At 43.9% G+C, this 22,057-nt stretch overlaps 1 protein-coding gene across 17 annotated transcripts in view; it reads right to left on the bottom strand.

Moving 5' to 3' along the window:
* The window catches only part of SMARCA2 (SWI/SNF related, matrix associated, actin dependent regulator of chromatin, subfamily a, member 2), a 181,735-nt gene that overhangs the window by 65,571 nt on the left and 94,107 nt on the right, over nt 1-22,057 (bottom strand). For all 17 annotated transcript variants that reach the window (XR_004971289.1, XR_004971288.1, XR_004971287.1 and 14 more), the window contains 4 exons: nt 21,410-21,573; nt 15,281-15,508; nt 13,010-13,087; nt 8,361-8,579 (listed from right to left, as the gene is read on the bottom strand). Coding sequence is in view for 12 of the 17 variants with exons in the window: in XM_036330951.1 (XP_036186844.1) it covers nt 8,361-8,579; nt 13,010-13,087; nt 15,281-15,508; nt 21,410-21,573 (689 nt within the window). In the remaining 5 variants the exon portion in view is untranslated. The remainder of the gene's footprint in view (nt 1-8,360; nt 8,580-13,009; nt 13,088-15,280; nt 15,509-21,409; nt 21,574-22,057) is intronic.

The following is a 22,057-nucleotide window of genomic DNA, read 5'->3' as shown; positions in this document are numbered from 1 at the left end:
GTTCTAAAAAAATAAATTGAAACAAGTCTTTCTCACTTCTCAACCTTTAATACATATTTTAGTTGGCCCTCTGAGGATTATTTCTTCTACTGAATTTACCCACCTGAATTTTGACAAGAGGGTGTGTATTATGATACAATCACTGTGAAAGCAATCTAGCCAATAGATTTAAGAATAAAATGAAAATCGGAGAAAGTTATAAAAATTCATTTGCTGCTGTCAAATATTTCCCCAAACAATTCACGATTCTTACTGCCGTTAATTATTTCAGTAAGGCCTTCGGAAGTACTGAGGAACCTGGAATTTTGCAAAACCCAAATCTATTTACTAGGACCTTAGCTCTCCCTTGTGTATAAAAACGGAAATGCAGCTTGCAAGAAATGGTGCCCCAGTAAATCTGACGGATGACCCAATTTTAAAACTAAAAATGCCACTTAAACAAAACCAAAAAATTAAAAATTAAAAAAAAATCTTATATAAAAAGCAAGGAAAGATCATTTAAAGTAACAAAACAAAAGAAGCATCAAGCTACTTGGTATTATGCACATTATGCTTTAGATAAAGAATTCAAAACAATCTTGCCAGTATAAAATAAAATATTTTCGGACAAATAAATGTTTTATTTTATTATGTTTATTTTATATATTGATTCTATTTATTCCATCTCACACAATCACTGATGCTCTTAGCAACGCTGGTGTCTGATTTCAGGCAGAATCAGATTTAACCCAGCCCAGACAGAAGTGGGACAGTGTCCTGTTTCAAACATTCCTAGAGAGAGAAAAACCCTCTCTCTATATATTAAGAAAATATTTTGTTATGTCTCAAATATTCTGTTTACAATCCCAATGTTGTAACTACCTTCATACTATTTCTAGTTCTTTGTGACCAACTCCCATGCACTCACTCCTCAGCCTTTTCCGTTGGAGCTGAGCAGGGGCTGGTTGTGATGCAATGCCAACGAAGGCATCTTCTGTACTTGCATGCTGGTGTTCCGTAGCTTTTAGAGGCGCACACTAAATCCCACTGGGAAGTGCCACTTATTATCCCCCTGCTATTAAGTGGTTTAAGCGTCTCTGTGTTTTCTCCACTTTGAGCTTTGGGAAAGGGGAACCTCAAAAATCCTTTTAGTGGTCAGTCAACATGACTATGAGGACCCCATTCAGGCACCTAAATCACGGGACGCTTGTCCTGGCAACAGTCTGGTGGAGGGAAAAGAGGGTGGTGTTCTGCACTGCCTTTCCCCGAGGTCCCTATCGAAACCCTCTGGCTTCTAAAACTAGCCTTATGTATAGCCAGCTTTAAAGATCCGGGGAAGGGAGTCTTAACCACCATCATTTACATGACATGGCTTGGGGCCTGGACAGGACACTGCAACAACCCAGAGGTGCCCTCCTTCCTCACCAGGTGCTTACACAGAAAGAAGCATCCTCACGCTCGCTCACGCATAAGGACCACACAGACACCAGCAACAAAGAAGGGCTTCCCACATGGCCGTTTCCAGACATCAGATCCACTGTGAAACAAAAGCATCCCCTCGCAGGAAGCTCGCTCCCTCCAGCAGGCTGGCAATTAAATATTATACAGAGCACATAATTCAGATTGCATTCCAATTATCTCCAAGTGCTGGAAGGCACAAATCACTCACTCAGCAATTACAGAAATTCCGGGATGTCACTAAATGTTTTAAGGAAGGGAAGGATTCTGAAGTTGGCAGAAGGACCAAAGAACAGGAAGAATAGAAAAGCTAGGCATTCCAGGTTACGCCCTCAGCCCACTTTTTGGCTTCGCAGGCACCCCAATTTTACGGAGCCCCCGTTTCAATAATGATTACAATACTAGAAACATCACAGTCATTGTGCACATGGTTAAAGTTAAACTGAAAAAAACTAGCCCACAGGACTCATCAGGCACCTGCCAATTTAGGTCGAAGCATCCGCTCTCACACGTACAGAAACAAAGGCATTTTTTCCAAGAAATTATCGTGTGTGCACAAATACAACATTCATATACCATACTTGATTTAGCAGTCATCACCTGGGTACACCATGGGAAAGCTATAAAATGGTACTGCATATAATATTTTAAAAAACACATTAATATTCTCTTTCACAATTTCTAAAGAGCCTATTCCCTGCACAGGGGTGCCCCTTTTGGGGGGAAGGGGTAGGATAAAGTTGGTATGTGAAAACAAAAAGACAAATAAACGACACCAGTGACTTCCAGAACCAGATGTGTGAGCAGCCTCTGCATCAGGCTTTGCTGACTGAGAGGAGCTTCCTCAATTCGAAAGGCTCTTCCCAATCAAGAGCCAAGCCTGGTGGACAGGGAACCTCAGAACTGCAGGAGAAGCCACCCTGTGGGGAGAAGCTGCAGGACGGGAGGCAGGGTAGTGAGCCTCCCTGCAGAGAAAGGAGTGAAGAGAGGCAGGAGGTAAGGCCTGAGGATGTTGCTACCTGTTGTATAAAAGAATCTGTCTGGCATTTGTCCTGGGTTCCTGGCAAAGGAGTTTCTTAAACCCTTGGAATTTCCTGAGGGATAGCTGTGCCTCTGTTATGCTAAACAGGCAACTCAAGGTGGGTCCAGGGGCCAGCTTCCACCTTTACCCAGATGATGCCATCTTGGGAAGGATGCTGGGACAGGAGCCCCCAGGGGAAGAGAGAGACAGCCCATAGCATACATGAATGTTGAACTGACTACCCCCAAAAGATAAAGTTCACTTGAGACTGGCTAAAAAGAAATTCAAGTTTCCTCAATGGAAACAGGAAGTTTAAAACAACCTACAAGCCTTTCTCTCCCTCTCTCTCTCTCTTTCTCTCTCTCTCTCTGTTCTTTTTAACTGAGCTGTGTTAGAAATTGTGATCCTTTTCATTTAAATCAACATTACAAATACAGAAAAAAAAAATGTTAAAATCTTCCAACTAAACAGATTGTCTAAAGGACACTGTGGGAATTTTTAGCATACTATGGTTATAAAATAAAACCTGTTTGTGATGAAACCATAATAAAATTTTAAAAGGAAGTGGCCATGTCATATCACTTAACTTTAACCTAAGTGTTCTGAGGCTACCTAGTCACCAAAATCTTACTTTGCTGGGCCCACAGCTGATTCTGTTGTCATTAACTAGATACTGATAATAGGAAAGGAGCAAAGGCAAGCCAGATATTATAGGCCTGTCATTTAGGCAGCTTCACCAGGAAGCTACAACTTTACACTCCCAGGGGCCCAAAAAAGGGGAGACAGACGCATGCCTGGTAAAGTTGGGGTGACACAGGGAAGGTGTTTGTTTGCTGTCAGTCACACTTGAGAACCAAGGTCATTGGCCAGAATGGGCGTGGCCACTGCAAGGGTGTGACATTGGGATATCTAATCCTCTGAACAAAGGAGTTCTTACTCTTGTGCTCTTGGGACTCCCACAGGGCCCACAGGGCCATGTGCACCCCAGACACAATGGACTCATGGACTGCAGCTAGCCTGATGCTGAACGGACCGGCTCCAATATGGAAAGGAAACTCTGGACACTGGCCTTGCTTCTAGTTTTACTGAAACCCCAGCTAAACTTCTTCTGTGACTGGACTAAGAGAAATGGAACTTTGGAATTTTTCTTGAGATATTGTAAGGACTCCACCCTGTGGACGAAAAGGGGCCACATGCTAACCTGACTAGCTCAGAGGAGGCCTGCGTGGCAGCCTTGCAAATGTACAGGCCTAAAGAAACCACAAAGGATGGTCTAAAATTAAAACTTTTTAAATTAAAAAAGCAGTTTATAGTGGGTAGTCACGTCTTAGGCTAGTATCTTCCCTGACAAAGATCAACTTTGATCTTAACTGAGCCTACTGTCTTTTTGCATCTATGACAACAGGCATTTGGAATGTCAGGGTAACTTGTAACCTTCCCTTTTCTGGTTGTGCCACTTGCTTCCCTCAGGGCACAATCAATGCACCAGGGTGGAGACCACAAATTTCTTCATTGTAATAGTTATTGTGTTAATTGTTGACTGTTAACTATCCTGTACCACCTATGTATAGGAAGCAAGTGTCTATCATTTTACTTTTTTTTTTTTTAAATATATTTTATTGATTTTTTACAGAGAGGAAGGGAGAGAGATAGTTAGAAACATCGATGAGAGAGAAACATCGATCAGCTGCCTCCTGCACATCTCCTACTGGGGATATGCCCGCAACCCAGGTACATGCCCTTGACCGGAATCGAACCTGGGACCTTTCAGTCCGCAGGCCGACGCTCTATCCACTGAGCCAAACCGGTTTCGGCTATCATTTTACTTTTTATCCAATCCCAGAGGCCTTCCCCCTCCCCTTGCTTTCCTCCACCTCCCTAATCTATCACCAACGGATTTCATGTAACCCACTTACATCTCCTCCTGTGATTGTAATTTACAAAACAAACTGAAAAACTGCCATTCTCATGAGCATTATCTCAATACTAGAGGCCCAGTGCACGAAATTCGTGCACTGGGTGTGTGTGTGTGTGTGTGTGTGTGTGTGTCCCTCAGCCCAGCCTGCACCCTCTCCAATCTGGGACCCCTTTGGGATCGGGCCTAAACCGGCAGTTGGACAACCCTCTCACAATATGGGACTGCTGGCTCCCAACTGCTTGCCTGCCTGCCAGCCTGATGACCCCCTAACTACTCCCCTGCCAGCCTGATCAACACCTAACAGCTCCCCTGCCCACCCGATCGCCCCCAACTGTCCTCCCCTGCTGGCCTGGTCGCCCCAAACTGCCCTCCCATGCCGGCCATCTTGTGACCACACCGGGGGGGGGGGGGGGGGGGGGGGCGGGCGGCAACCATCTTGTGCGAGTGCATGACGGCCAGTTTGCATATTACCTCTTTTGTTATACAGGATGTCAAGATTCTGCTTCCCTGAAACTATCGACAGTTTGGCTCAAATAAACTCAATAATTCTTTACAGGCTTGAATGTTTCAACCCCCAGCATCACAGTGGGGAAGAGGACCCTCCACTTCATCCTATAACACAGCCAGGCCAGTTCCCAGTCTCCCTTACAGCTAGGGTGGCCGTAGGACTGAGTTCTAGCCAATGGGATGTGCGCAGAAGTGACATGGAGCCTTCAGACCCAGCCCATTAGAACCCCATGCCCGCCACTCCACGCTGTCTTCCCCGCCTCCAGCTCACTGGGACGGGATGTCTAAGCTGGCAGAGGCTCTGTCAGCAGGATCCTTGATTGGACACATGGAGGACAGCTGTCCCCACCAACCAGGAATGCCTACTGTGGACTTACTTCCATGTGAGAAATAAAAATTCCACTTATTTTTTTGAATAGGCCCACACATAGGGCACGTTTAGGTTCATCTGTTGCAGCCGTGAACATTACCCTAGGCAACACTCTTATACATCAATCAATCAGTGCGATTTCAACTGGGCAATCAATGGGCGCTTTCTCTTTGCACACGGAGACCTAAGTTCTAACAAGATGCAGCTCATCCACTAGTCAGGAAACCAGGCACGTCAGCAACTAACAAGAAAACAAGGAAACTCGGTTTGAGCTGTGACAGAAGGACAAGCAAAGACTTATGAGAACACAGTGGCAAGTGTGATACTTGTGGAAGCATCACAGAAGTGCTGGCAAGCGAGCTGGGCCTTGAAGGATGAGCTAAGTTCAGAAGAAAGAGGAGGGTAGAAAGTTCATTCCAGACTGGACATGCGTCTTCAAATATTTTGTCCAGCGGGACGTGATGCTAACAAGAGAAAAAATAACGTTCTGTTCACTCCAGGGACTAGAATCCAGGATAGTGAGGAGCAGCTACAGGGAAAGAGGATTCCATTCAAAGGGAAGGTCTGGAGGGGCTCCGCAGATAAGAAGGGGGGTGTTTCCTGTAGGGACAGCCAGACTCTTGGCTTGGGCTCCGCAGATGATGTGATTTAAGCACAGGATGGGTAGCTGCTCCATTCAGCTGCCTTCCAACTCTGGGAGTCTATGTATGTTTGATGCCTCTGCCAAGCAGGCTTTGTGTAACACTGCCAGGAAAAAGAGGAATTATTGTAGCCCCGCTACAGCATTTTTTACATGATGGTCCTTGCCAAATTCCCTTTCAAGGCTGTGCTGGCTGGGTTTCGCTCAACGTGCTCAATCTTAAGCCAATCGAGAATATCTCTTCACATGCAGGCCCGTGAGAACCCCTTGAATATCACTTTATGATCAGAGAAGCTTAACAGGCTGGTACTATGCAAGATTGCTACTGGTGAAGAAGAAAACAAACGACAGTGAGCATCTGTTTCGAATGCGGAGGGCCACAGGACATTCTGCATCGGTTCCTGGTTAACAGCAAGTTACCAGCGCATACCAAAAATGGACATCCGGTTCGAGAAAGCCTGGATTCCAAAAGAAATCATTACAATAGAGCTGTACTAAGAACAGTTTTGACCTTCTTGGGTGACTTGGTATCTCACAATGCACCTTAGGTTGAAAATTATGAACATCAATTTCACAGTGTAGTTTTGTAAAACAAACTAGTTTTCCATTTTTAGATGTTTATGTTACTGATAAGAGGAAGTCCACTAGATGCACCAGAAAGAGAAAGACAACCTAACATCACTGGTAAATTAGTAACTTTCCACTTTCCTCTTACAAGGTTTTAATTTCATTTCACAAACATTCATTGAGTCTCTACTAGGGGCTAAACACTGTGCTAATCATTTGTGATAGAAACTGAATGAAAACGATGAGATATTCTAAACCTATACATTATCTGAGATTCATAGTTATTTTTCTTAAGAGCATTTATTTCCCAGTGATTACTTAAAAAATAAAAAGTTCAGCTACATTCGTACCCAATAAACAAGGTTATTTTCTCTGTAATACATATATAAAGACTGACTTTAAAATGTTGGCCTAGATTAATATCTCCTGTAATAATACTCCAGGTACTTAATTCATTGCTTAAATAAAAAAGAAAGGGAATCGATTTTCCTGAACTCAGAAATGATTATTAAACACAAATCTCTTCACATTATAGAACAAATCTTAGTTATACAGCTGATAACCTCACAATAGTGAAACAAAAGAAACCCATAAAGCCGTATTCTGAGGCCACCTGAATGTTTGGATACGACCATAAAATAATCACACGAAAGTTACATTTCATAGCCATTGTTCAAACATAAACACGAACAATGCTTTCTTAATCTCTCTTTTCTGAATACCACAGACTTCAATCTTTTGAAATTTAGATCACGTCTCTCTCATCATACAACATCCCAAGTAAATCACATCTCAAGTGGTGCCAAGACCTGCCTGCTGTTGACATCCAATCTCAAAATCCTTCCCGTGGCCTTTTTCAACCCACCTACCTACTTATGACCCGGGTCCTAAAATCTCTGTTCTACAAACCTTGGAAACTGCATTCCCTTTTGATAAAATGAACAACTCACAACAACCACCTCTATTTTGTTTGGTTTTTACCCAACTGCGTCACTATTTCCAGGGAGCACTTATTGGCCCTGCCTGGAATGCGTGCCCCAGACTGTGTCTGTCTAGGTACTCAGTCTGCTCCCACCAAGGGCAAGGAGGGCCCGACCTTCCCAAGGAAGATTCACATGGGACTTGGCACACACACATACCTGGCTCGAACGCACTTTCTTATATTGTCGTGCTCCCCTACGAACTTTCTGAGACTTCATTCCTCAGTCGGAATAAGAAATCCCCCTAAACTAAAGAACAACCCTTCTAAGCATAAGTGGCCAAGTCCCAGGCCCCAGTCTGTGTTTGCGATGGACAGAGCAGATCAAACTTGGAGTGAGTGCGCAGACGCAACAGCACTCACTGATCCGGTTATTTCTGGCCAGCTGTGCGATCCCACACAATCACTTAACCTCTCTGGGCCTCAACTGCTTTGTCTGTAACACCAAGAGAATACAAAGGCACCTTCTGGCTCTAATGAAGTAAGAAAGAGGCCTGCCCCTGAACCGTCCCTGCAGGCCTTGGAGAAGTAAAGCTCCGATTCAAGACCATGAGAGGAGGGGGACCGATGAAAAAGATCCCGGAGGCCCTCTTCCCACATTTTGATTCTGACTCGGAGAGAGTGAGGCATCACCAGGCAATTGGTCGTAAAACTTTAGTGGGTCTCAGAGCTCTAATAATCCAATGGCCAGCTCTGCTCTAGCAAAAAACACACACAAAAAAACTCTTCACTATATTTCAAGGAACGAAGAACGATTCCACGGCGACAGCAGAATGACTTTATCCATGGTCAGCAGCCATCTCCCCTTTTCCTGGCGACTCGGCCCCTCCAACAATGCCAGCGTTAGGCCCCTGACCGCTCCGAGCCAACAAGAAGCGCCGCCAGCCACCAGTGGAGGACAGTGAGGAGAGCCACACCTACCCGCAGCCACTGCTTCTCGGTGAGGGCGTCGCTGTAGTCCACGTCCCGGCGCTGGCGAGAGCCCCTGCCGAATATCTTCTCCTCCTCTTCCTCACACGTCAGCCTCTCCACCTCGGCGTCGTCTTTAATAATCCAGGAGGGCAGCTCATCTTCCTCCATGAGGCGCGGCTTGCGCTTTGGGTTCCGGGCGTCCTCCCTCCGCCGGTCCATGTCCATGCGCTGAGGACAGGAACATGTTTCATCAGTGCGGGCGGGGCTCGGTACCGCACAGAGCCACAGCGCATCGACCTCACCTCGCCGCCTAAGGCCGCGGGGTCCCTCTCAGCGGGTCCCAAGGGCACTCTCTCTTGTGGATGTGCTAGTCTCTCCCCTTCCTTTGTACCCACTGCTGAGATTTATGTATGCATTTAACAAACAGTCTTTAAAAGTTCCTTTTCTTAGTCTATATGTGTGCAAAGCTCCCCCTTAAGTAAGATTCAAACTGGGGATGTATTTAACAAATAGGGGCCCTGGTGATACAATTCATTGCTGCCCTGGCATAAAAGTATCCCTTAAGCATGTTAAGAAATCCTTTTTTTATTCGATAGGGCTCATGCTTTTCATTCAACCATCAGGACATAAAATCAGCAACTCAAGTGTCACTAACAGAGCGGCCACCACCCTCGGCTGGACTCGGACATGGGGGCACATAAATGGTTTGATCAGTCGGTCGGCCATGAATGTATTACATGGTCAGTAGGCCATGGGCCCTGTGAGAGGAATGCCCCTCAATTCTTCAGCTTTTAGAAAATTTAGCTCTTATGAAAATATTATACCACGAGAGAGAGACCTCGGATGTAATCTCATCTCCACTGGCCAAGGTATTAAAGAAATGGCTTTCTTTTGTATTCTTTTATAACCTTCAAAAATGCCTATTTTCCCATGCCCCGTGCACTTATAAAGTGCCACAAATATGGTTTTAACTTATAATTAACGATTCGATAGCTAAAGAAAAGCAAACAAAACCTCCAGTGAATTGCAACATACATTAGTTATATGTATATATCACTAGCTGATGTGTCATTTCTACAACTGAATAGACCATTAACCATTAAATGAATTTACCTTTTCCCTCTTTTTTCCTTTGGTTCAATACAATTTTTCCATAAGAGCTAAAACTGGTAACAGAATATAAGTGAAATTTCTATTCAAATTGAAATCTGAACTCTAGAATCTATTTAAAAATTAAAGTTCAACCCTTAAACAATGCTTAAACATATTTGGAATTCATTATATTCCCAAATGGGTGGGTTGGGAGCATGGCAGAGGCCACTGGGAGGTCAATGGGGTCATCCCGTTGTCATGGGCTATAGTTAGCTGGAGAGGCTGTTTGCAACCCCAACCCTGCCTTCTAATGCTCTACTAGCAGCAATGGGATCCACCAAGCCTCTGCTATTAGCACATAGAGGATGCCTTGTTAACATTGCAATCTCCCGATCAAGGGGCCTCTTGAGGTAATCTTTTTAATAGTTATTAGACAGCTGAGAAGAAAAACATTTTTTTGGTACTGTGCTATGCAATGAGATGACAAAATATTGTCACTTCAATTTTTGGTTAGGCTACTACCGTTACCTATACCAAGACCTGTAAAATGACGTGCCACACAATTGATAAAATAAATCTTTGCTGATATAAAAGAAAACAAATTACACTTGCATTTTTTTTCCTTTTAGGAAGGGTTGATACAATTTTTAATCAGCTTGAAGTTCTATTGACTGCATCTCTTTCCCAGAGATTTCTACTTGCAGAATTCCAGTACACAATCTGAAGTTGATATTCAAGTAAGTCTTATTTATTATTACATGCATATGTTTGTCTTAAAGCCTGATAATAAACCTTATGCTAACAAATATTTTTAAAAGTACTTCTTGCCTTTGTAGGGAACATAGCAACTAAAAGCTTAGTATTTATATATTAGGAAAATGTTTCAGATATGTACCTTGACCTGTCAAAGTATCTTTTTAGGTAAAATTCACAGGTAATTAGTATGAGAGATAACCTTTTCTCACTTCGCATTTTTAGAAGAAAAATGTTCAAGAGAAATGCTCTTTTATTTTAAAGAGACTATCTGCTTAATGTGTTATTTAACTACAGTGCCTATGGTTTTAAAAAGTTTGGGTTCATTTTACAGAGAACTAACCCTTTTATAATAACGAATAAAGAGTTTAAATACTGAAATCCAAATCCAGCTCACATTCCATTGTTTCTCACTACACTTTTTAATCAGAGTAGCTGGCAAGGATTCAAATATGATTTCCTGCCCCCTGGTGGAGGTGTTAATGAATAGTGAGTTAGAAAAGCAGCCAGCTGATTATAAGACTGAAAAACACTCAATGGAATATACAGATATTGTATCATAAAGTACACCTGAAACTTATATAATGTTATTAACCAATGTAATCCCAATAAATTCAACAACAAAAAACAAACGAACTCAAAAATATAATCCAAAAATGAGAAATCAACCTTTTAAGAAACAGGCAGAACATTCACAAAATCAAAATACCTACAAAAAGTGTTCCTTAACCACCTTCACCAGTTCCAAGCCTGTTTTTGTGCGATAAAATAGTCCCAAATGAAAAGAAATCTGTGCCTTGGCTAGATATTCCAGTCCCCCCGTCCCCCCCAAGCTGTCAATTTCTACAAATACCCAGCCCAACACTAAGAAAAAAGAAGTACTCTTTGCTTCTTATTTTGGGGCCTAATCTGATTCGTACAATGGCAGGCAGCTTACCCTTTCAGGGTCTCCGGAGCATGTGAGGCTAGAGCAGGGCTGAATCACTACCCATCAGTGATCAGCCAGGGAAGTAAAGGGCTTCCCACCTCAGGGTTCCCAGTAATCTACATTTCAATAAGCCCCTCCAGGGGAGAAAAGATGTCTATTTCCTGTGTGTATCGCTACTTTACCTAAATAGATACAATCAATAAGGGTGGTGACCAACAATACTAGTTAAGACATTTAGGTTTTATGAGCATGTTGACCATGCTGTTAATGTCTCTTTTTTGTGTCAGTTCTCTCCAAAATGGCCCAACCTGGGTAGAGTGGTTGATTTAGAAGGGGGGAAATGTGCACATCTCAGGTTAGGAGTTATTCCCATGGCTACCTAAAAGTTTCCCAAGAAAGAATGGAATGTCTTTCATCTTGAATCATTATGTGTGGACATAATCATTGTTCCCCAGACAGAAAACACCAGGTCTCAAAAATAACCTGAGCCTCCACACAGCTGGAGCCCCTGCTCAGACTGTCTAGGGCTAACAAGGCGGAGATTGGAAACCCTATGGGTCATATTTGGCCCACAGTCGTGTTTTGTTTGGCCTGCAGTGTTATATAATAATAAAAAAATGGATTTAGCTGCAAACATTTTGAAATCCAGAGATTACATATAAAAGCCCAGATTTCCAGCGCCTCTTAAAAACGTAATTTCTAGCTTCATGGGGTTTGCAGCTCTGTGCCCTCAGACTAGGCAGCTCCAGTGCACACCGTCCACTGGCCCCAGTCCACTTGCTTCGCTTATGCAAATTACCTGTCTGAGACCCAAGGGACTTCTGATTTGGGGGCTCTGCTCCATTCAAAAGCCAGAATTAGAGTTTAGATGGATTCACTCACTCCACAATCAGGCTAACTGTTACAAATTTTGAAGGTGCTGGAGGGAGCCTCACAACTTTGTATATCCTGATCCATACAGACTTCTTCACAAGGCCCGCCATGTTGCAAATGCTGCCACTCATTCAATAAATATTTATCCAGTAACTACCTGATGTCTTGAGATTGAGGATAAACAAAGGTAAATAAACTCGCTATAGCAAAAGCCTTAGAAGGTAATAAAAGATTTCTCTGGAGAGCCTCCCTTCTCATGGCCAAGGGACTTCTCCCACACATACTGATCTTGTAGCAGGCCACACTCATAAATCAAATTCAGGTGTCAGCAAAATTAGATGAAACATCAAGGCTGAAGCCACGGCTGTTAAATCCTCAAATGTCAAGGTTCTCTACATCTACTTTGTACCAGTAAAATCCAACCAATTTTGGTCTTTACATGAAGGCTACACCTTGATGCGCACCTGGGGGCGGGTTCCCATTTGCTCTCAACAATAAGAGGCACAGCCTTGTTTTAGTTGCTGTCCTCCCACCCCCACCCACAGGGAGCACGTTTGTTTTGATCCTGTAAGGAGACAGCTAGGGGAGAGCTGTAAACTCTGCCCTGGGAGGAGGGCAGGTTTCCGGGAGGATGCTGCCCCCCCCCCCCCATTAGAAATGACCTGGGGGTGAGGGTCTGTGCTCAGCTTCCAGTCAACTGTCAGTCTCTATGGAGATGTGGGCCTGGTATTGCCCACTCTCTCTTTTTTTTTTTTTTTTAAAGAGAAGCCAGAAATCAGGATTCTTTTTTTATGTTGGCAACAAGTTCAAAATTATAAAAAACACTGCGTGGGCCAAACAAAATATGGCCGGCAGGCTAATCCCAGCCAGCGAGCAGCCTGTGAACTGAAGGAGAGGCACAGGCTTCAGAAATGCAACTCTGCCAGGGCACGCAGGCCCCAGACACCTGGTGTCCGTAGAAAAGGGGGCGGAGGGATGCGGCAGCTGTTTCCAGGGTTTTCTATAGTATTACCATAAAAAGATCAAATTCTTCTTCTCGTCGAGCGATCATTTGGTTCAGAGTCTCATCGTCGGGTACTTCATCTTCTTCCTGGGGTTGAGAAACAGAATGATTTCACAGGCTTAGGGAGAGAGGGCGATGACTGCAGTGAGGTACAAACGGGTGAGGGGAATCTGTCCCGTTTCTCAGGCCAGAAAGGAAAGAGAAGGGTCACTGGGTGCAGTACTTGCCATCAGTATTTTCCAAGTTACTCAAACCCTCTTCCCAGAGCAAAACCGATTTAGGGAGGACGATAAGAAATACCGTTCTCTTGGGCGTGAATCTTGATTCCCTTACTTTTAAAACAAATTACTTAAGGTCTCCCCGCCTCAATGACCTCATTTGAAAATGGGTGTGACATTTACATCACAGAGATTTAAATAAGGAAAGCCACAAGAAAAAGTGCTTAACATTAATTCTTTTAACCCTATTAACCTTATCCCAAATATAAATGCTCATTTTCAAAGCCTTACAAAAACATGAGTATGTGAAACTTTTGAGACTAGGCACAAAGCAAGACCATAAAAACCACATATATGCAAACATCTAGCCTTTTAAGGTATGTTTAGTCAGTGTATCTCAGTGGGCATTATTATGCTAACGGTGAGATTTGTGAATAGGACAACTGAATAACAAAACCCCTATAAAGCTATACTTAATTAAAACAATAGAAATGAATTAGAAAAGGCAATTATTTAAGAGCTAACATTTTCATGTTATATTATGTTAAACAAAGGAACATGATCTCTGCAAATTCCTTAGAAACTGGAAGTTTCCGAGCTTTTAGAAATGCTATGCTATAACTGCTACACTTTTAAAACAATGATTTTAAAAGTTGGGCATAGCCTATGGAAGGTAACCATACAAAATTATTTTTATCACATGCTGAGTGAGCTTATTAAAAACCGAATGGGGAGTAGCAGCAGAGGGAAGAAAGAGGACAACCCAGAATTTTGAACATCCAATTTCTTAAAAAGAGGCATTTTCATCTAGAAAGAGTGCGAGTGTGCCAACAGCTTAAATGAGATGACTGTGGGCTCCCAAGATAACATTTTATGCACTGCGTTAGAAATAAATGCAATTCAATCGAGTAAAAAAAGGATATTTTGAAAAATCGTCTATTCTAGTTTATCTTTAGATTGATTACAGTCAATGTGACCAAATATTCCACTTCATCTGACAAAGACACAGATGAGCTGGGGGTGGGCTGGGACTCAGTACAAAGAGTCGGTGCATGTAACTTCTGGAGAAGGGATGTCCTGCTCTGCTCACCCCTTTCCCAGAACCACGCTGGCCTTCCACTGCCTGTAGATGGGGGGCTTGCACGTCCCCGCGCCCAGATGAAAAATTCCCCTTGTAAACTGGCAAGAAGCCTGCCCGCAGTGGCCGGACCCTCCCGGAGAACAAACCCAAAGGGAAGTGGGCAGTAACTCTTCCTGGGCTCCTTGTGCCCTAGTAATGCATAGCCTGTCAGCGGCAGAGATGGCAGCCCACGCTGCCTCAGACACTCAGGACCAGAGCCTTTGTCTGCCATCTCTTTGTGTCCCCGAACGCCTTCACATCCAACACTGGCCACCCAGAAAATGGTAACGTGTCCGGCACGCTGATCGCCAGGCAGGCGTGTGGAGCCCCTGCAGGCTGCTCACAGAGAAGCGAGAGGCATGGATGGCCACTCCAGGCTCCACCCTGCGCCCCCCTCAGGGCTGGGAGAGATCAACATCTCCCTGCCAAGCTCCAGGCGACCTGCATTCTCCCTAAACCAGGTCAGGTCCTACCTTCCCAAAGGCTGGGAGGGCTTGTCCTACAAACAACGGGAGTGCTGTGATCTCCCGTCAAGAGACAAGAGACCAGAGACCGAGGGCTCTGCAGGATGGCGCAGGGAAAGGCAAGGAGGGCCCCTCCCCGCGCCCTCTTGTCTCATCAGCGGGGTCTGTCCCTGACAGTGGCCTCTGCAGTCTCCTCGCCTGCCCTGCAGCAAGCAGCCTATTAGGCATGCTGGCTGCACCTCCCGGGAGAAACCGGGGAAGCATCGCGGGGTGGCCAAGCCGTGAGGTGCCTGTGGCAACTGCTTTTAAAACACTTGGAAAACTCGCATAGGCTTTCTGTGCTGGGGATGGAAGACAGCAGCTAATTTACTCCCTTTCATTAACGCCGGCCCAGGAAGTTCTTTCAAGAACACAGAGGCTACTCCTAATCGTCGGACACCAAAGCCATTGTTTGATTTCATGAAGGTGGCTCTAATACCTCATTCTCCTCCTCATGCTCCAAGATGGCCTGCAGGAACGCCCTGCGCTCGTGGCTTGAAGACTTCTGGTCGAACATGCCCGCCTGGATCACCTTCTGATCCACATTGAGCTTGTACTTGGCGGCAGCCAGGATCTTTTCCTCCACGCTGTTCACGGTGCAGAGTCTCAGCACCCGCACCTCGTTCTGCTGGCCGATGCGGTGGGCTCGGTCCTGGGCTTGCAGGTCCTGCGGGCGAGAACAGGGCGCCGTGAGGGCCAGGGGCCAGGTGCCTGGATGAGCCGAGAAAACCTACCTGGAGGGAACTATGAGAGGCTCACTTGACTCCACCTTAACTAATGGAAGATTTTGCTTTCATTTTTAAAATATACAAGCTATCTTCTTTGGAACGATTCAAGGCCCTTATTCCTAGTTGAGGGAACCTGGGTTGAAATTAGCCAAGCCAACTGAAATACTCCTCAGGCTTTGAAATCCAGGTCTCAGGCTGTTTTTATCTGTTCCCAGGTTCACCATCAAAATTAATCCCTAACTAAAAAATAAACCAAAACAACAGTAAATCTGATGTTACCGACAACTAACTTTAAGTTGCAGGAATCACCTGTAAGGTGTTAAAACATCACTGAGTCCAGCTGGTGTGGCTGAGTGATTGAGCGTCGACCTATGAACTGGATGGAGGTCACGGTTCGAATCCCGATCAGGGCACATGCCTGACTCGATCCCCAGTAGGGGGCGTGCAGAAGGCAGCTGATCAACGACTGTGACTGTCTTTCATCATTTATGTTTCTATCTCTCTCCCTCTCCCTTCCTCTCTGACATCAATAAAAATATATATTTTTAAAAATCACTGAGTTATACATACATAAACATACATACATACATACATACATTATATATACAGTGATTGCTCATGTAGCAAATTCCTGGGATCTAATTCTGTCAAAGACTCAAAATTTAGTTTGGGGAGTGAAAAGGATTCCTAGTAGACTAGTAAACTGGTACTACTTTTTGATAAACTTTTTGGGGATAGATAGTTGGCACTATGTATCAAAAGTGCTAAAACTGGGTATGGCCTCTGACCCAGAAAGTTCACTTCTGGTAACCTGTCCTAAGAAAATAATCATGGCTGGGGAACAAAGTTGTACAAATAAGGATGGACTTCTCAGCATTATCTATTACTAATAATGTTTTTTAAAAAAAATCAGAATTAAAGAAACATTCAATGATAACAGATTAAATAAATTATAGTTTTCGACTATATGCATGTACCAACATAGTATCATAAAAACTATATTGTAGCTGAAACCGGTTTGGCTCAGTGGATAGAGTGTCGGCCTGTGGAATGAAAGGTCCCAGGTTTGATTCCGGTCAAGAGCATGTACCTGGGTTGCGGGCACATTCCCAGTAGGAGATGTGCAGGAGGCAGCTGATCGATGTTTCTAACTCTCTATCTCTCTCCCTTCCTCTCTGTAAAAAATCAATAAAATATATTTAAAAAAAACAAAACTATATTGTAGTAGATTTAACAACATAACATATATATGAAAACAAGTTAAATGTGAGCGTGTGTACGATGACCTTATATGTGCGTATTATACCAAGAAAAGGCAGGAAGGGCAAACACCAACAAGCCAATTAATGTTTATATCTCTGGGTAATAAAATTATAGGTGTTATTAAATGTTCTTCATTTTATTTTCCTGTGTTTTTTTCTGCTTTAAACATCTATTAGTCTTCTAATAAGAAAAAGGTTTTGCCCAGCCGGCATGGCTCATTAGTTCAACATCAACCTATGAAACAGGAGGTCACAGTTCAATTCCCGGTGGTCAGGGCACATGCCGGGTTGCGGCTAGATTCCCAGTGTGGCAGCCGATCAATGATTCATTCTCTCTCTCTCTCTCTCTCTCTCTCTCTCTCTCTCTTTCCTCCTCCTCCTCCTCCTCTCCCTTCCTCTCTAAAATCAATATAAATATTGATAAATATTTAAATATAAAATCAATATATTTTTTAAAAAGAAAAGAAAAAGGTTTTAATGAAATCTTTAAATAAAATCTTTAAATAAAATCCTTCATAAAACTATGAAGCAGAGTTGCCTAGTTTTAAGGCTACACAATAAAAACTTGGTTTATCAATTTCATTCATTCTGGTCCAGGGGATGGCCTCTGGGGAAATGCGAATTAGTTGTTTCATGGTGTCCCCATCAGACCCGTATACAGCTTTAGGGCAAAGGTCTGATCCCGGTGTCCTGCGTCCCTGGCACTGACTGTGCACAGAGCTGATGCTCCACAGCTGTAAGCCCATCCTCTCGACCAGACGAGCTTCCTGTCACCCCTGCGGCACAAGGAGACAGCAGGCTAGGGTCTGCCCAGGAGCTCTGTCTTTGCTGCTGGGACCTGTACAGTCAAATGACTAATTAGGCAAAAGTTTTTCCTCAGAATACTTAAGTTACTATAAATATTGGACAGCTGAACCATGAACGCAGCTGGGACTCATCCAAATTCCATTATTTTCCAAAGAGGAGAAAGTGAGGTAGATAATTAAAATCCAGAGGAGGGGAAAAAATCCCTCAACTTCATTTTCAAGCCTTTAGTTCAATCGTCTCTCTAACACGTCGTCACCAGAGCCGCTAAGCAGGAGCCAAGGTGGCAGGTTTTATGTCATCAACCTCTTGACCGTCTCGCAGAACAGGGTCAGAAACCACTTCCACCAGGAGCCCAGGGGGAACCAGTCCAGGCTGCCTGGGCCCAGAGCAAACACTGGGCAACTGATCTCACCAAAAGGCTGGTTGCTTTTTTTCCAATTTTACTTTATATTTTCAAATGTGAAAATCATCCTTCGTTTGCAGGTCGCACAAATACAGGTGGCGGGCCAGACTCAGCCCGTGGGTCAGTTTTGACCCCTGTCCTAGAAGAAGTGGGTAAACCACAAAACAGTGGATGCAGCTGGCAGGAGAAAGTGGCAGGTGAGGAAGCAGAGGGTGTGGGGCGTCTTCAGACAGCGTAAAAAGGTCTTACGTTATGGGTGCTTATTGCAATTAGCTTTGTTTGTCTTGTGATGGTGGCAGTGCTAAGTGCCTCACCGTTTCTGGTAGAGTGGTGTTTCTTTGTCGTTTTAAGGCCATCTATCAGTTTGGAAAGTGGCAAAAATTCGTATTTCTAGGCTGAAGAAGTTTATGCCACGTAAGCCTGTGAGTCCCTGAGCCAGAACGCCGGGGGTGGGGAGGACATTGTGACAAGGAAATAACTGTTGTAATTATTGAATGGATGATTCAATATTTCTGAGGTCTTGGTGGTCTGATATTTCATCACAGTGATTTGGGTGTGATTATATCTGAAGCCAAAAACAGCCCGAGAAGAAGGCCTCCAAGGTGACTTTGTAAGGCCTCCAAGGTGACTTTGTGGTTGACCATTTTGTAGTAACACAGCTTCAGTCCCATGGATTAAAAATAAAAGTACCAACCCATGTTTCCAATCAACAGTTTGGAGATGAAAAGTCTTGGTAACCCTGGGGGCTTTTATTGCTAATTCCACATCCCTGTTCTAGCTTTGCTTCTAGGGCCTCCAATTAGCACCTTTAAGGCTTTTATCTTTAATCTGTCCACCTCGATCAAATAAAGCCCCTTTTTCATCAGTATGCCTTGATTTTGATTCACCACCATAAAGAATAGTCCCAGCAATTTCTTTTAATGCATGTAGAAGCCAACAAGGTAAAAAAAGAAAAGCTCTATAACTTTCATTGTGGGAACTATGCAATATGTATGCAGGGTACAGGGTAGAAAGAGCCAAAAGCCAGGATGCAAACCCAAACCCAGGCAGACATGGGTGTGAACCTGGTTGTGGTCCTGGGCTAGTTAATACTGACAGGTTTCCTTACGTGTAAAATAGTCTGAGGACTGCATGAAATAAGTTATGCTATGTAAGTGCCTCAGTTTCTGGTAGAGTTGTTGTTTAATTAGTTCTTACCCTTTAAATAAAAGAAATTAGCACTCATCTATATCACTCTAACATCGCTGATTTCCAAAAATAAAGTAAAAAAATAACGGTTTGCCCAAACTAGTGACCATAAATGATAGATAAGAAAAATCCGGTCAGCCAACCTGACCAAACCAGGTAGAAATGAATCCACCCATGGCAGATAGAAATACTTCCAGAAATATGTGGCCCAATGTGATAAACTTCTGGTAAATTAGACCTCCCAAAATTTGTGGCCCTGTGTTTTAATTCATATACATTTAAAAGTCAACTGTTTGGTGTTCATGTAATTTACTTTGATTCTGGAGTTCCACCTTTAGGTGCTGGTCATAAAAGTGTGTGTGTGTGTGTGTGTGTGTGTGTGTGTGTGTGTGTATGTGTGAAAAAAAAAAGAGGGAGGGAGGGAGGGATGGGGGGGGGGAGAGAGAGAGAGAGAGAGAGAGAGAGAGAGAGAGAGAGAGAGGCATATATGTCCCAGCATCCTTTCTCATGGTAAATTAGCATTTCCAGAAAGTGATTTCCTTTGGGTCTTAGAATTAGCACTGTGCCAACTGAGATGCCATAGTAATGTTTACCTCAGAAGATAAAAGATAAAATCTAGTGAACTCTCCATTCACCTACAGACAAGTTACTGTTTCTCAATGGAGAGTCAGGCGGCAGCAAGGAGGGGAATCTAAGCATCCATCCACACTGAGCACCCGGGAAGAGAGAAATCACAAATTCCTTCCCCTAGACACCCAGCTAGCTCAGCACCTGGGCCACAGCAGCCACTCAGAAAGTGTTTGTGGAACAGACGCTGAATTCACAATGGGCCACAGGAGAACTGCAGAGCTCTCACACAAATACGAATTCTACCGATGCTCTGGAATGCAGTGTGGGATGTAAAACTACATCAAAATACTTGCTGAAGATTTAGAACCCTCCTCAAGGTCAGAAAGATTTAATAGCAATTCCACTGTAGTCACCTAAAGAGAGTGACAGGTGGGCGTAGGCAATGGTCAGGGTTGGCCACCCCGAGGTTTGGAACCACTGGTTTATTCTGTAAATCAGTGCTTGTCAGCTGAGTGAGAAAACCTTTGCCAGACTCTCCTGGGAGCATGTGAATGTATAGAAAAGTCCATGGAGTCTGTATGGGTGGGAAGCACCTTCAAAATTGGGGAAGCAGGGAACGGGAAGCAGGCATTTATGCTTTTGTAAAATCTCCCTCTTAATTCTAATGCACCCATGAACCCCACCTTCCTGCCCAAAACTTCCGCCACAAGCCTTTTCCGCCCAATTGTCACAGTGACCCAGTAAAGCAGTATTTTTCTGCATATTTACCATTGAGGTAACCAAGGTGTAGAGAGGAGCCCGGGTGAAGCTGATGTAGAATTTATACTCATATGTGAGAGCCACAGTGTCCCTTTCTACTATTTTGAGTTAACATTGGTTCCAAAATGAATCAAGCCTGATGAACAGCATCCACCCAATTATCTTACAGGCAGGTGCACAACTCCCAGCATAATTTACTAACCCAGGGCCACAAGGGACCCATTCGATGATTTATTAATCACCAAAGGGTAACTCTAAACCTACCGGCTAGAAGAACTTCATAGTTGATGCTCCACAGAATATTTTTTGATGATGATTTTAAGCAAAACACAGACTATAAACTTGTCTGTCATATATGCAATGCTTGACCTACACTTCCTGAAACTCATTTTTCTTGACTGTGAGGAAGCGAATAGCAACAGTCACAATCTCACATGGCTGTGTGAAGGCTGAATGGAGCAATGCGTATGACGAGGCTGGCACGGAGTAAGGGCCAAGCCATGTGAGCTGCTCCTGTGTTGTTTTTACTTTGGAACACTTTTGATTTATCCTTCACCAACCAAGTAGTTGGCTCAGTGGCCATCCCAGGAAATGAGGTTAAAAACGAAGCAGAAGCGAAGTATTTCTACCCTAAATTTGAGCTCTATCAAAGGTATGAATAAGACATCTCCATACGCTCCAAGGGAGATAAAGAAAACAGCCGTAATAACGTGCGGGGCTGTTTTCCCTCTGCAAACATGGCCCACTGTGTAGAACTTTGCTCTGCCCCACCAATGTGAGTGATGAAACGGCTGGTCTTTTAGCTCCTCTCCGGGGGGGAGGCTGGGCAGCTAAGTCAGGGACACGCAGACCTGATGAGGATTCCAGTCGCTGTCAAAGATGACCACGGTGTCGGCGGCCTGGAGGTTTAAGCCCAGGCCTCCCGCTCTTGTGCTCAGCAAGAAAATGAAATACTGGGACCCAGGTTCGTTGAATTTCTTCAGCAAAGCAGCACGATCTTCAGACTTGGTGGTGCCTGAGGGGATAAGAAAAATAAATTTGCCAATTAACTCCTGTCTGAACATGGCACAGAGCAAGACAAAAAGACCTGCTTCCTTGAGAAACAGACTCAGACTCCTCTCGGCATTGGTGAGGTAACCCCCCGAGGTTTCTGTATGTTTGAAAGGAACTTTGAAAATTTTGCAAGAAAGAAAGAAAAGAAAAATAATAGAGCGATCGAAAGAGACTTCTCTCACATTAAGAAGGAGCACTTTGTCTATCACCCATAGTTCCAAAACGCTGAAAAGAATTTAAACATTTTGGACTGGGCACCTCTGCAACTTAACAGGTTGTACAATATTCTTATGCTAACCTAAAACTCAACGAAAACATTTTCTGGATATGTTTCTGTGCTTAACACCACCAAATATATTTTAAAACACACACACAGAGCAAAAAACGATTATGATGATGGCTTAAAGCAACTTTGCCGATAGGCATTAGTGTGAGGTCTTGTTTAC

This window comes from Myotis myotis, unplaced genomic scaffold (assembly GCF_014108235.1).
Source record: "Myotis myotis isolate mMyoMyo1 unplaced genomic scaffold, mMyoMyo1.p scaffold_m19_p_12, whole genome shotgun sequence".
NCBI lineage: Eukaryota > Metazoa > Chordata > Mammalia > Chiroptera > Vespertilionidae > Myotis > Myotis myotis.
This window is presented reverse-complemented; position numbering and strand designations above follow the sequence as displayed.